Here is a 15,731-nt window from a genome sequence, read left to right on the forward strand (position 1 = left end):
CATAAAGTAGGCACACTCTTGCTCTGAATTAAACCCTCACATAGGAATATGAAGATGGCCTTTGAAATCCTGAAATTGGAATACGCTACCAATACACTGATAAAGCCACCTAAGACCATCAAGACACTACCAAGACACCACGGCATGGAATATGAAAGAAAGACTTACTTATGCTTGTGTTCAGTACTCATAGCAGTGCCTGCCAAGAAGATTCAAATTGCTGGTACCACAGTGTAAAGAATAGTTTCTCCTTTTGTGTTGTTCTTGGTGAAATTTCCAGCGCTCTGTTGCCCTTTCTGAACATCAGAAGTCACAAACAGTTGCAACACATTACTCCAAAAGCATCAGTATGTGTGTTGAGGGAGAACAGGGAAGAGCCCATACCATATGGGTTAAGATATTTGCGTAGTGCAGACAAGCAGGTGACACGACAAACACTGGAAAGTCATTGCTGGAAAAGCTAAAAAGAGTTTTGTATGAGGTGGTGTGCTGATGGATGCCATATCTGGTATGCCATGACAGGGACACCTGGGGTACAGCTGTCAGGCCTGACATACTGCTGCTGCTTGTCCACCGTGTAACCTGGCTAGGACAGCCTGGGCAGCTACCCAACAGACCACTGCAGGCATTGTCCTCGTGCCTTCTCTTTAGTATGAGAGTCTGTGGAGAGACAACAGAACTTGGCATGATCTTAAATTAAGACAGGAATGTGTCATAATACCTGACTAGTCTATTCCCCTAGGCGTATTTTTTGTACTCTCCGGTATAGGTCAAGTTAGTTTCCGCTGGCCCCTGAGAAAAGGATGAGGGAGGGATCCCCAGGCAGCTGCAGTGGGACAAAATGCTGTCACATATAGACATGTCTATAGCATGGATTAGTGGTTGGTCAGCATTATCTTGGGCCAGTACGTAAATGTTTGCTAGTCAGATTGCCAGGTAATCCTGTGTTTAATGCTCTCTGGCAATGGCAGCGCTGAGACCCTAAGGAGGAGGGACTGCCACATCGCTTTCTGTTCAGGTGCTCTGCAGCTGTAATGTGGAGGTGTACCACCCTGACCAAGACTACAGGCATTACCCTGTATTTATGACGGTACTGTGGGAGGTTTCTCTGCAGAGAAGTGGCATTTCCTCAGGTCACTGTGACTGCTGGGGTCCTGTGGATTATTGCACTGCAGGAGCCTGCACTCACAGGGTTATCAGCCAGATCACTTTCATGACATCCTTCATGTCCAAAGCCAAGACAACGTGAACTGTCTGAGAATTTGCCCTTAAGTGAGCTCCTGCAGGATGATGCAGAGACAGCTATAAAACCTTTGATCCTTCTGCTACAAGTGTTGAAGTGCTGCACTAAAGCAAACCCCTCTGGAGTCTCCCTGCCAGCTCTGTCTCCAGTCTTCTCTGCAAGAGGAAGCAGCACCAGCCCTCTGGGACTCCTGCACCTCCTGCACCAGGATGCTGTTCTGTGCCGCTGCCGAGGGGAGCTTGGCAGCAACTTCAATGCAACCAGATGTCTACGCAGGGTCTCCCATTGAGCTTGGTCCTGTTATCAGAGACATGAAAGGAAGGAGGCAGTTCTTACATTTCCCTACATGGCCCAGAGCAACAGCTCTGCATGTGGATTTTCTGTTCTTTTGCAGAGAAGGGAATGAAGGTGGGCCTAGTAAAATAAATTGCAGGACTTTTTGTTTTGATTAAAGCCATTGTGTAACTAGTGCTTGTATTTTCTGTAGTTACATTCCTACAGCTACATTCACAATAGAAGGCAGCTTATTTTAAGCTAAGAGGAAGACTTGACACAAGGTTACAGCAAAGAAAGAAAAACTAACAATATTGATAAAATACATGCTTCTTATAAATTCATCAGCCCTAATCCTTACAATGAAAATATGCTTTCCAAATCCAGTGGCAAGGTTAAAGGAAAAACATCCAAATACATATATCAACACTAACCATGTTTTCTTATATGAAAAAGATTATTTATTTTTTTTGACTCTGAAGAAATGCCACATTCATGCCAAAAGCATAAAATACAGTGAAGAAAAGGCTGGCAGTATTTAAAACATGCAGATGAGCTCCAGAAACTTCTAAGGGCATTAGCATAGCTGGCTGCAAAGGAGGCACTATTTATCTTAGGAGTCACTGGGTAATGTGTAACATATACAGAAAAGAGAGGTACAAGGTCAGCTCTCATATGCTTAGGAGCCCTGGTAGTTTGGAATTGGAAGTATTTTGAATGAGGCTGTCTGCCATTTAACTTCCAGGAAAAAATACTGTAGCAAACAAAATCTTTCAACCTTTTATTTTCTTTCTCATTTTCTGTATAGGAAAGTAAAATATTTTCTATCTTTTTCATCTCAGGAGGGTCTGAAAACTGAGAACAGATGAAAGAGAAATACTAACCATCTTCTTCCAGAAAAATATATCTTATCTATAGATTCATATATTTTAGGGTTTCAAAGGAACATTATGATTATCTAGTCAGAACTGCCTGACAGGCTGTAAAACCTCACCAAGTAATCTCTCCATCAAGCACATAACATCTGCTTGAGTAATTGCATACCTCTTAGAGAGATACCTAGTCATGATTTAAGGGCTGCAAGTGATGAAGTTCTGCAGTCCTTACTCAGAATTCGACTCAGTGAAAACATTGGCATATTATGCTCTCTGTCTGTTAGGTTTGGAGGAACAGAAAGAAATACCTGGCTTTAAATAGAGTCTTGTTTGAAATCTGTATGAATAAACTCTACAGAATTTAAAACAAACAAAAAGAAAATGCATCATAAGAATACTTGTGCACCACCTTCTCTTTTGTAAGGACACAAACCCACATTCCTCTATCCTTTTTTCTTGGGATTTTCAGAAAGCATTGACAAAAAAGTTAAATCCTGCAGGTGAATCTCTTTAGGTTTAAACTGACTTACATTTCTAGTTCAGTTACCTATAGGAACAGTTTCCAGCCCTGTATGATGCATTGTTCCTAATATACAGTCTAGTCTTTTTTTACATGTGGTGATACTCCACCTTCAGTATCCTTTTAAAGATGCTAATTTCAAGGGAATTACATCAGAGGCACCAACTCTAAGTAGTGAGGTAAGTTCTCTCACAAATGCCATAGTAATTCAAACCTCTGTATGCGAACTAGACATCAGGTGTTCAGACTTGACACTAGGGCAAAACAGTGACTGAACTGGTCACTTACAACTATCACAAAAGCTATGAGCTCTGAGGCAGAAATTAAGACTAACTGGCATTCTGATCAACATATTTGTGCGTGCGGTGGAAACTGTATAAATATACTTGGTTGTGAAATGTGATCAAGAAACCTGATAAATCTGTACAGCCAAAGGTGGTATTTTCTGAACAGATGCATACCTTATGTTCACAGATCATATCATGATGTGAACCTGTGCATGTATGCAACTTTAAAGTACACACTACCAGAAGTCACTTGCCCTCTTTCAGATCCATTAATATTTCAGAATACAGCATTGTCAAAACACGATCGTATTGGTAACCTTGTTTTCTGTGGTAATGAATATTATGCATACATAAACATTCAAACTGTGGTAGCTCTTCTCTTTGAAATAACAAATGTTTCCAATATTCATTTGCACCATCAGATACAAGAATAGATTTTGCTTACGTCCAGCGGTGTCCTGCTATTGCTTGAATTGACTGTCACAGCTGAAAGTCATGGAGTGACTCGGTGCCCATAAAAACAGATGAAATACTGGGAACCACTTAAAAAAAAAATGAAAATCTTACCTTATTAAAAGCAAGCACAAACTCCTGAAAAATGTAAACTTTGAAAAGAGAAGCATCAGTCATAGCTTCTTAGCTCATCTTTCAGAGTTAAATCAACAGAAAAAGCAGTCATAATATTTCAACACCTAAATAAAACAAGCTAGGAATTTCTTTTGGAGCTTAAAGCAGCTCAGATCATTTCCCTAGTCAGATAGAGACTTCATGTGTGACCTTAGATAAATTGTCTGGGACAAGGTTTCTGAAGGTATGTATATGCCTAGGTGTACATTTAGGTGTGTATTGGGGTATTTGCTACAGATTCTCATAACTAGCAGGCACTTTACATGAGTGTCTATCTACTTTTAAAATGATCATTCAGTGTTTTACCCAAGGGTCTGCGGATGACTAAGGGGTTCACAAGCCCATGAATCTTGGCTATTGTAACTAATGATGTTCAGATCTATTTTCACTTTGTATTTTGAAATAAGTAGTATGGTGCCTATGAAGCCTTTGAAAACTATCAGTTCTGACAGTCTGCTCTAGGACAGTAGACTCTATTCCCCTCTGTAATATGAGAATAATTGTACCTTCAGTAGGAGCTGCCAAATAAACAGGACACATGGTGAGACAGTCATTGAGTCATAATGTAGCCATATTTCAAGCTTGAAATAAAGAAAGGAAAAGAAAATATCCACTTGCTGCATAAAGAATATATGTTTGTTCTCCCTAATTCCACAGTTGATCAGAGGAGGGAGAAAGAATACATCTTGGGTCTCATACAAAAATACAAATAAGGGAGTGGGGAGATCTTACACAAAAAGCTGATAGCATGTAAGTAGCAGAAATTGCAGAGCTGAGTGTTGCTCAGTACCTCCTGGAGGTTGCTCAGCACCTCAGAATCAGGGCAGAACTTGTATATTTTTTTCAGGTTTGATTCTGCAATACTAAATTAAATGAGTCATATCAACTTATGCAGAATTCCCCTGAAATCAAAAGGGCTAATTGAACAAAAATCACTTAGGATAGAAAGAGTTGCAGTGAGGCCCTTAGAGAGCACAGCTACAGGCACTTTAGACAATTGAAAATGCTCTGCTCTTTCCACAAACGCACTTCACATCTGTATGAATAAGCTAATTGCTGACGGGAAGGCACTGTTGGTGTTTATTAAACATGAAGGATCAGAAACAACATCTGGCTCAAGCAATCCCTAATTTTGAGAAGCCTGGAAGCAATATCAGGGAGAAACAATTTAAACATATTTCTTATTAACATATTTCTTCAGAAGCATTTGATATGAGCAATCATCAGAGCTGGGATAATGCAGAAGGCAGTTACTCTGACAGTTGCTATAGTCCAATGCTTTACTGTCACAGATTCATCACACATATGAGAAGCTATATTAAAGTCAGAAAAGGTCATTCTCAGATTTCTAGATCATAAACTTCAATACTTATTCTTGTCATTTTTTACCTGCCACAGTGGATCAGTAATATATGACTACTGAAGATCTTTATGGTGACAAAGTAGATAGAGCAGATGCTGTATGCCATTTAAGAATTTAGTTCTGCTATACTTTTTAGTTTTATAGAAATACATTTATTTTTGTACTAAGAGGCAGAAAACATTTCTGCTTCAAATTATTCAGCTATGGTTAGTCCCCTTTAATTATTGTATATAAAAACGTTTTATTCTTAAATCTGACTGGTAGAGATCACTTAGAGCATTCAACTAGAATAGTCTCAATAAAAACTAATTAAAAGCTCCTGTGAGTTTGAGCATTGTATCTGGTAGACTCAGTAACAAATAAAACGCAATTCTAAACATTCATTTTTACAAAAAAAACCCAAACAAACAACAAAAAAAAACCCACAAAACCAAAAAACTAAATTTGAACAATAAGTTAATAAACTGAAATAGTTATCTATTTTCAGATATAAAATCCCAGCGACTCAATTTATATATCACTATAGCAGACATGACACGATTGTGAATAATGCTATCCACTGTCATAAGTGGTACTTCAAGGTTTTCAGCAGAAAACTTATATTTTAATTTTCTGTTCATATAAAGCCAAAAGTAAGAGGCAAAGCCAGCCTAATAGTAATCCAAGGTTCTGTAGGAGAAACATCAACCAGGGTCGCCGTGTCTGAATATGAGTCATTTCAGGAAGCTAAAAAAAGAATAAGAACCAGAATGAGAGCCAGATATATTCATCTCTGGGAAAAAAATTCTTATGGGAAAACAAGGCAAACTTCATTAAAAAAAACCTTTCAAAATGCTGTTTCTGAAATATAGTTATTAAGCTGTAGCATTTTCTGTACATTGCAACAACACTGACCTTGACAGTGACATGTTGAAATTAAACAAATTCTACCCACTTTGGTTCTTTTATCAGCACCAACAAGAATTATAAATGAGATTCCAAAATTTGTTAACTTCCAAATAGTTTTTAAAAATTCTATACAGCTGTCTGTAAAGAAATGCTTATTTAGTAAATTCAGTGATTCCCTTTTGAGGGAATAAACTAGTTTGAGTTTTTTTGTTTCAGTACTATATATAGGGTCAATCCTACTCTTACTGAAATAATTGGCAACCCTTCTGTTTGCTTGGGCTTTACTAAGCATACAAGTAGAAAACAGGATTTTTTAAATATGCTTGAAAGAATTATGCTTAATATTTTTCTCTGGGAGTTTTAAATCAATTAAAGGAGCAGCAGCTATTTAGAATCGCGTTAAAAGCTACTTACATTGATCTTCCACTCTACTTGGTGTCTTTCATCAAGGTTTTAAGTAAAATATATGTCTCAACAGACCCAGTGAAAATGATGCCGCAGGCTCAGACTCTCAGTATTTATGCTCTATGTATTACAGGCATCAGGGGAGGCACTAATGACTGCTGATACTTTCACATCAATTTTTGAAATAAATATAGAGCAATGGCCTGGTACTGACCTTTGGGTTTGGTTGGGGCTTTTTTGTTTTCTTTTTTTATTTGTTGTGAACTTCAAAGGAAGAGCAAGTGGTCCTGGCACTCTCCCATCCTCCCTTCCTGCTCCGCTCACAGACTGTGCTTGAATGAAGCTCATTACTTCCTCTGCTCTTTAGAGCCTCCTCAGAGGAGATGTATCAGCATCAGCCACTGGGAGACAGTGCGGTGGTGCTGACCAAGGAAGCTAACAGGGTGTGTTTACATCTATTTGTTATGCTTGTCCTTCCCTCTGTCAGAGGGGGGTCTCCAGCTCTGCTTCTCCTGCACTCTTCCTTCTCTGGAAGTTGGCATGGGCCCAAAAGAAAACTAGAGTGAAAAATCTGCCTCCGCTTTAAGGTTTTGCATAAAAATAACAGGCAAACCCAAATGTCCCAGATCTTCATAACAGCTGGCAGTGGCTTAAATTATGGTACAAATTTACATCTTAAAAACTTACATAGTTATATTTAATTTGTATTTGAGGCTCATCAGAAACTTTCAATCTAAACCAAATGTAAATACCTCAAAGTTCTGATGTAAATCAAAATCTGAACTGACAGTTTGTAAGTGTTCAGAGCATGTGGGTTTTGTTGTGTATATAGTAAAAACTGTTAAAACCTAGGCCTGAATCCATGGTTTCCAGTGTAGACCTTTGGTATTTCTTATTTATCCTAATAATCTGTCTATTGTGTCCTCTTTCCCAGCACCTGAGTGAGCAAGTTCTCTAAATAGGAAACTTTTCCCCTCCCACTGCAAAAGCCAGTTATTTTTTTCTTATTGCTGTCAGTGCAATTTCTGAGTTACATACATGCATGGAAGGCTCCTAAGAAAGTTTTCAAACAGAAGCCTTAGCAGATAATGCCCTTCCTGTATCCAGCGCAGATGTCTGCTCTCTCCACCTAACCTATATGCATATTATCAAGCACATAGATCATTTCTACACCCTTATGTAGTGTGACATCCCTGCTTATGTCTGAAAGCATGCCACAGCATCAGCTATGGTTCCCCAACTCTCTCTGGACACAAATGTGTGTGCTCTAGCAGAGAAAAGCTTGTTTAGGAAGCATAAGCCTGTTCAACTGGCAGATGCAAACCACTTCACAGATTCAGGGAAGACAGCAGAACATACAAGCTGTTGAATGCCATTACACTTGCTAATGCTTAAAGTCTGTTGGGGGCAAAATAGTTATTGTTAATGAAGGGACTACTCTATTCCTACTGCAGCTTATATTATCATGAGCACACAAAAGACATGAAGAATTAGGAAGCAGCATGCCAAAGGCAGGCTGAAGCAGGCTGCTGAGGGCCTCTCAACCATGTGCTGGCTAAACAAGAGTTCTACCAATCTGGGGCATATATGGTATTACTGCTGTGCTGCAACAGCCCAACAAGTCACTTTAAAAATGCTTCTTTTATCTCCAAAATTCAAGGATTTTTAAGGTTAGTCAGAGAAAAAGTCAGTTGGTTACCTCAGGGAGCGGTTGGCTAGCTCCTATTTCTCGATATTCTTACTTTCTTGCTTCTATCTCCCTCCTTTCAAATTAGACAACAAATCTTTCTGGTCAGGAATCATATAAACCCCTATGATCTGTAAAATCGCTCAGAAGTGACAACCAGTCCTTGGGGTTTAATAGAATACATTTGATTTCATAAACATTTATCTGTAATGATTACTTCATAGAGACTCATTTAAGAGGATGATACAGAATTTTCAGGTTTGTTTCCCAAGACGAAAAGGGGACGTTTTGTCAAAAAAACCAATTCATTAGAAGTGTTTTTCTCCATTCCATATATTAGTGCCTCAAGTTTCAGTTGGATTAAGGGTATGTTAAAGAAATGGTATGTTATTAATTAAAAGATCCTTGGAAATAGTTCAAAGTTATGATTATACTTACACTTGACCTCTAAACAGACGCCAAGTGCAAAAAATCTCACTATACGGCTCATAAAAAGCTATTTTTCAAGGAACTTAATTATGGTTAAGTGACAATTAAACCCACAAAATTACAGGGCTTTACAAACATGCGACAAACAATTTATATTGCAATATTTCACCTGTGCATACACATTTGCAAGACAAAATACTCCTCCCTTCCACCTTCCCCAGTTACTGGGAAGATGAAGTTTTGCAGAATTTCTTTGTGAAAAATGGTGAATGTTGTGCATAATTTCATCTTTTGTCCTTTTCCTCAGATTTCTAAAATTCTTAGTCTACCCCCGCTTGTTAATGGATCCAGAATGCCATTTGTAGAAATGAAAAGCCTTTAATTAACCACAGAAAGTAGTTTTGTGCACCCTTGGCTGCAGCAGCAGTCTCACAGTGCTGTCCTGTCAATGAACCTCCACTCATACCCCTCAACGCTCCTCAGTGCAGAAACCAGTGAGGCTGTTCAGTTTTATTTAACTGCTGCTCTGACAAGCACATGAATAACTGAAAGCCCGTAAAACAAATACTGAAAATTACAGCTAAGCTTTGTGCACCATGAAGTATTTGTATGCCATTGGCAGCGACACTGATGACTGCTGTTTGCCGATGAGAATGCAGCAGAGAATAAAAATGATTTCTGAACAGAAAGTTGAAAAATACATAAAGAATGGCTGATTTTCTTTTGAGATGTACTGTACAAGCACACAAAACTTTTCAGACCTATAGACTCCTGCAGTGCCACAGGAATAGTTTTTAAACTAAAATAACCCCAGTGATAATAACACCTGTACTTCTGACAAACACAGGTGAGGAACCCGATGGCAATTCTTTTGTCAAAATGCAGAGAAAAGCTGATTGGAACCATATTAATAAAAGTGAGGTGAGAGAAATAAGATCCTCTCTCTCCTCCTTTCTCCTCTTCACGTCAAGAAGAAGATTATGTTGACAAGCTGAGAACAAGGGAAAATATGTCCCAGTCTCAGCCTGGAACTGTGTCATCTCTTGGGATTTACAGCTGTCACACTGCTTTGCAGACTCAGGGGAAAACATGATGTTCTAGGAGCCTGTGGGTCCCTGACGGATGCTGAACCTACACTGAAGGAAAAACATGCCTAAATCATTCTTAGCCACATTAGTAAAACCATGCCTATTGAGTAGGTAGGCAGCCTCATTTCTACATTTCTCTGTGCCAGAATAAGATGCAACTTGGTACACAGTGTTCTTGTCTATTGTTTACCATCTTAGTCAGGACTGTTGACACATCCACAATCCTTAGGCAGTTCCCACATAAGTTCTTAGGACTAGTTTATGTTATTTTACTTTTGTTATGGTAGCAAAAATAGACTAAAATATACCTAAAGCAAAGGTCAATTATTACAAGTATATTTTTGAAACCGTCATGGCACATCAGGTTTAAAGTATTATGCTTGAAGCTGGTAAATGATTTTGAAGGTATGAAGTGGGAGGTGGTAGTGAGCACAACAGACAGCCAGGCTTGGGAAAAATCTAGTAATAATTTAGGAAGAGACAGACCTCTTTTTTACCTCTTGATCTAATCACTCTAAACATTCTATCTTTTTTCAGAAGTATGCAAACAACTTTACATTGACACACATTGGTTAAAGAGCCATGTGTCAAAGCTGGCAAGGTAATTAAGCTCTGCACTGTTACAAGTGTAACATCTAGCAGCCTCTTCAACAAATGATGTGGCCTGAGGCATGAGTTACGATTCCACCACATTATTCCACAGTCCTTAGACCTTCTTCCTACTGTATGTCTTCACACTTTATTTTTCTATCGTCAGATCACTGTTATTGAACTGGGAGTATGAAAAATGTTGGCCAAATATGAAAAAGTTGAGGCAATCTGATGGAGTTTTAATTGCTTAGGAGCTCATCCAAACCTCTCTTGAGATAGAAAAGCTGACCAGGAAGAGCGTAGGATAAGCATCTTGGATTTTAGTTCAGAAACATAAAATTCATATTGAAACAATGGATGAAAAATATATAAAGAAAAGGGCAGTGAAGAGAAAAAAAGTAACCAGCTTCAGGAATTCAAAAAAACACCTGCAGGTTCAAACGTTTCTTTATGTTGACTAAGTAACTCTATCAGACCTAAAAAATACACTGTTCACCTTTTCTCCTTTAAAATTCCCGTACGTCTTTCTCATATATTATCCTCCTAATGGCCTTCATTTCATCTTTTTATTGCTAACTATTGTGGCAGTGACATGGAACAGAACCAGACTGTTGTTCTAAGTACTGTACAAACACAAGGCAGGCAACATGCTCTTCCCAAGAAGCCTATGAGCATTTTTTTCTCTCCAAGTTTATCCACCTGCATTTGTCTGACACTCATCTGTGATGTGGCTATGTTAAAAGAAAAACGTAGCAATAGACTGAAGTTCTCACCATTTCTGCTAAAGATAAATACAAGAACATTCCGGCTGTAACAGTAAAAATCCAGTTTTGAATGCATGGTTCAGCTGATACAGAAAGGCCAATATAAAGTCCTAAGAATGCTGTTAGTGCGCTTATGAAATTCATCATAATTGCAATCTTTGTGGGGATCCCTGTACTTAGCAGCACAGCAAAGTCACCTGCATCGAGAAAAAAGACAGAAAATTTATTATTTAGGTGATAAATGTATTTTTAAGGCTCTCTGTAATAAAACATGAAGGAAAATAATTAAGATATGCATGGTGCATGATGGAGGACTGCCCTTAGATTTCTGTAGAATTAATTATAAACTCATCCTGTGGGAAAAACCCGAAAACCCCATATTGACTTGTATTTGTTTAGCTGTTCCTGAAGATAGCAGACAGTATACAGAAGCGGCTTTCTGTTAGTTCTTGATGGTCTGTGACATTTCCAACTTGGATACATGCAAAAGTGAAGTCACATGCTTTCACAGAGTTTCTAAATCTTTCTCAACTGGCAACTTGCCAGTTCAATTCATGTGAGTATATCTGCAGTATGGTCTATGAGTGTTTTACAGGTGCTGCAAGTCAGAAAAACCTATGCCAGTATGATTCCTGTTTAATTCCATTGATTCCAGGCCTATTTAGCTTTGGCAAATTGTACATTAGAATAGATTTTTCTTCTAAAATAAACAATCCCATAAAAGGCCCATGGTAAAAGGTTTTTCAAGTAAGTTCTTCCCTGTGAGTGTAGAAATGCCACTTTAACACCGGACCACTATTGTCGCAAGATTAAGGTCTGCCTTTGGAGTTGACTGTTCAGCATTCTGGTAATTTCTTTGATATGCAAACAGAAGGTTCAAGTTTTACAGCAATTCTCCACCCCACATTTTTATTTGGGGTAATTTTCTATGTACACAGGGCATGAAATCTTCATTCATTTAAGAACAGAAATGGGAACCCGCAGTTCTCACCTCAAACTTGCCAGGTTATAAATGTCTATCAATGCAACATCAGAAACAACTTCAGCCATACTGAAACATTTATCACAAAGAGATGATTGAGGGCAATGTTCAATAGAATGATCTGCTTGTCCCATCCACTAATAAAATGGGTCATATATCTTCTTTTATTATCTTTTTATACTTAATTAGCAGGAGAAATAAGGGTAGCGTGAAGAATGCATTGTGAAATGGATCTACTGCATATTAACACTCTTAGCCCATTGTGTCAGGCATGCCTATTGCACACACACAGCTCTTGCTCTCAGCTTTACTATATTTTTGTCTGTACACATGAGAATAACAGGTCACTCTTGAACTGATGGCATTTACATTTGGAGAAGGCAAGATGGGGTGGCATCCAATAACTAGGGCAGAAGCCTCCCCTCTTTTTTGTGAAGCAGTTAGAGAACACAGCCTCTATATATCCATCTCACACACTAATCTTAGAGTACAGGAAAGAATTATTTGGAAAACCTGGAACTACAAAGACAATCAAGAGAAATACAAATTATATTTCTTACCCATTTCATGAGGAATTTCATGGCATAAAATAGCAATCGTTGTTGTTACACCTGCTTCTGTTGAGGATGAGAATGCTGCTCCTATTACCAAGCCATCAGCAAAATTGTGAAGACTATCACCCACCAGAACCATTATTGCTAACAAGCTAATTTTCTTACCTAAGAAAAACAAAAAACAAAAAAGCCCAGAATTTTTAACACAGATACTGTAATTTTTGCTATGTTACAAATTATTTGGGTTTTTGGTCACTTCACATATAACATTATGAGAAGTCATAACAATCAGAGAAAAAGAGTTTATCCTGTTTTTCTTCTTATTGTTTCCCTTGGTATATTTGAAACAAAAAGTAGGTGTATAATACTTCAGAGGTGCAAATACCAGGAAGTAGCTTCCTTATTTTTACTAAGTAAACTATTTTAACTCCAGCCTCGTAACATATCCTAAGGTTTCCCATTAATCTTTCTTTGGTTGCTGAAATTCACATTTTCCTATGTTTTTTCTTTAAAAGATGTGAATTTTCCCCACATTGCTTACAGAAATATATAGCTATAATGAAGACAAATATTTGGTCTTATGCAGATGATCATTTTAATACTGAAAATCATACTGCTACTGAGTCACATTTTCAGGGTCTTTTTTTTACGAGATTGTATTGCAGTGAAAAATAGAGACGAAAGGCAACAAGCCTCAGTGCATCCCTATTAGTACAGCATTAGAGCATGCTCACTTCCAACTTTTGTTACAACCAATTAGTGGCTGTTATGCTTATAGTACTCCTATCTGCAGCATCATTCATGGATGCAGATGGCTGTTTTTTATCCATACTCTTCTGTGACCTTGCTTTAGTATGGAACAGTACATTGGATGTTCATCCTTGGGCATCAGACATGAGTGGACAGGTGCTGGTAGCGATACTGATATCAAGCTAGGGAATTATGGACCATCTCTCTGTCGACCCTGTAACACAGACAGTTGAGTAACATGCTGAATGGATTCATGGGGAGGGATTTTATCTCCTCAGGTAGCAAGGAGGCTCCATCCACTGGCTCACTATCTAGGCTTAGCAACATATAGTTGGTTCCCCTAGTTTGTACATTGTCCCAGTCATTTTATCCATAATCTTATACACTGGACCTCCTAATGTGTCTGAGGAAACTCATCCAGCTTCCCTCTGCATAGTATGGACAGAACACTTTGCAAAGGATTCCTTTTATGCCTGAAGAAACAGGGTTGTGATTTAAACCCTAAACATGTAATTTCTTGACTTTTGATGGCCCCACAGAGACATAATATGACAGTCTAAGGAGCTAATGTGAAGCCGCACAGAAATGTCTGAACATAGTTATTACAAAGTTTCGCTTCAGTAATGTTTTTGCAGAGATGACCAGTTTATGGTGATGAGGGAGACTTTTTTCTTACAGAAACTGGCTGGAACTGAAGTCTTCAGACTATTATAAAAAAAACACATAGCACATAAATGCCTAACAACTGTATTCAGAAAATCCTCCCTAGTTGCCCAGAAGCTCTGCCGGTTCAGAAAAATTGGCAGGCTTGTTAGATTTTCCTGCCAGCTTACAGAGCTGGAAGTGGATGTCCCCAGTTTACACAGTTCTTTCTAAACACTATGGGCAGTTTATAATCGATAGTGCAGAGCATGAATTACATAGAAATAATAGATTGCTGCATTAGATTAAGTTTGTGATATGTAATAAACAGTGGCAAGGACAAAATTGTGGCCTGCCCTAAGATATTATTAGTCTGTTTTATTCAAGTGTTTGATTGTTGAAGAAGATATACCATGGTTACTGGAACTCACTCCAGCGTGGTGTTTATAATATAACATGGGGATCAGGTTAACATTATGGGGCAACTGCGAATGTAAGCTTTGTGAACTTACTTGACTGAAAGTTAAGATGATGCATATATAAACAAAACTGAATGTTTAGCTAAATTTACTGTGAGCCTATTTTAAAGCAACTTTGTTATTAGCAGTTATCATATGGCATTATACTGCTGCAACAGTAACTATTAGCTATGAACTTATTACCCTATTTCTACAAAGACACCTCTTAAACAATTCTGCATTTATTTTTGATAATTTTCTCAAATTGATGATCAGAACTCATAGCAAATTCTGTTTCATAATTTTCATAAAGCTGATGGGTACAGGACCCCCACCATAGATTAAGCTTTTTAAACGTTGAATAAGAGTTTAAAGCAAATATTTATCCATAAATAGGTCCTTTTCCCAATGTTTTCATTACTTATAGAGCAAAAATAGTTCTAGTTAATGTAAAGTCTCACTGAGTATACCAAGCGTACAGTGGTAATACTTGATCTTTTCAGATATTGGTAGAACAAGTATGGATAAATGAGGAGAAGGCCACTAAGACATCTTTTTCTTCTAGTAGCTTCTTGCTTTCTGAATTACTCACTGGCTATCTAAGGTGATGACTCGTTTTGCAGTTGTACTTGACATGCGTTTACAGAGAAGTCTGGCACTTTTGGAGATGTCAGGCTCTGTCTTAGAGCTGTAAATTCCATTCCATTTTAGGGAAAAAAAAACCCACCTAAAAGTTTAACTCAGTACCAAAGTACCTGGGTATGTTTATACATTCAACTACCCACAAGACCTTTAACAATAAAAACTTTTGAAAAATTGTATTCTCAAAAATTGCTCTTAAAAAAAAACAATGCCCCTTCCCTAATATGCTCCCTCTCAGTGATTTCTAATTTAGAAGTAAAATTGGGGTGTAAGATAAAAATGGAACCAAACAAAGAACATTGTTACTGAGACACTATCCCAAATTTAGTTATACAGCAAATTTAGTTATTTGAAACAAATAATACTGAGAACACCAGAAATCTGTTTGTGCTTAGCAGGTAGCGATGATTGAACAGAATGGAAACATCTAGAGGTGAACTAGGTAGACAGTCACATTGAAAGTGGCACTGGACTGTGTACTGGTGGATAGGTGACACTGAAGCAATGGAAATCCCAATTTCAAAAGCCTCAGAAATGGAAATAGAGTGCACCAGAAAAAAGAATATTAAAAACTTAGAAGATAATGACATTTTCAAATAAATCAAACTGATGACCTGAAATCCAAGATCATAAAAGAAAGGGGAGTTCATTATAGTAAATAAA

General features: G+C 37.9%; 1 protein-coding gene across 5 annotated transcripts in view; it reads right to left on the bottom strand.

Annotated features, from left to right (window-relative positions):
* Positions 1-3,486: 3,486 nt before the first annotated feature.
* Positions 3,487-15,731, bottom strand: part of SLC39A12 (solute carrier family 39 member 12) — a 47,014-nt gene continuing 34,769 nt past the window's right edge. For all 5 annotated transcript variants that reach the window (XM_061468307.1, XM_061468306.1, XM_061468311.1 and 2 more), the window contains 3 exons: positions 12,583-12,741; positions 11,050-11,237; positions 3,487-5,914 (listed from right to left, as the gene is read on the bottom strand). In XM_061468307.1, coding sequence (XP_061324291.1) covers positions 5,786-5,914; positions 11,050-11,237; positions 12,583-12,741 — 476 coding nt within the window. In that variant the 3' untranslated portion in view covers positions 3,487-5,785. The remainder of the gene's footprint in view (positions 5,915-11,049; positions 11,238-12,582; positions 12,742-15,731) is intronic.

The sequence above is a fragment of the Pezoporus flaviventris genome, unplaced genomic scaffold (genome assembly GCF_033815535.1).
Source record: "Pezoporus flaviventris isolate CSIRO_AGI_PZ_B2104156 unplaced genomic scaffold, CSIRO_AGI_Pfla_v1 ptg000047l, whole genome shotgun sequence".
In the NCBI taxonomy this organism is placed as follows: Eukaryota; Metazoa; Chordata; class Aves; order Psittaciformes; family Psittacidae; genus Pezoporus; species Pezoporus flaviventris.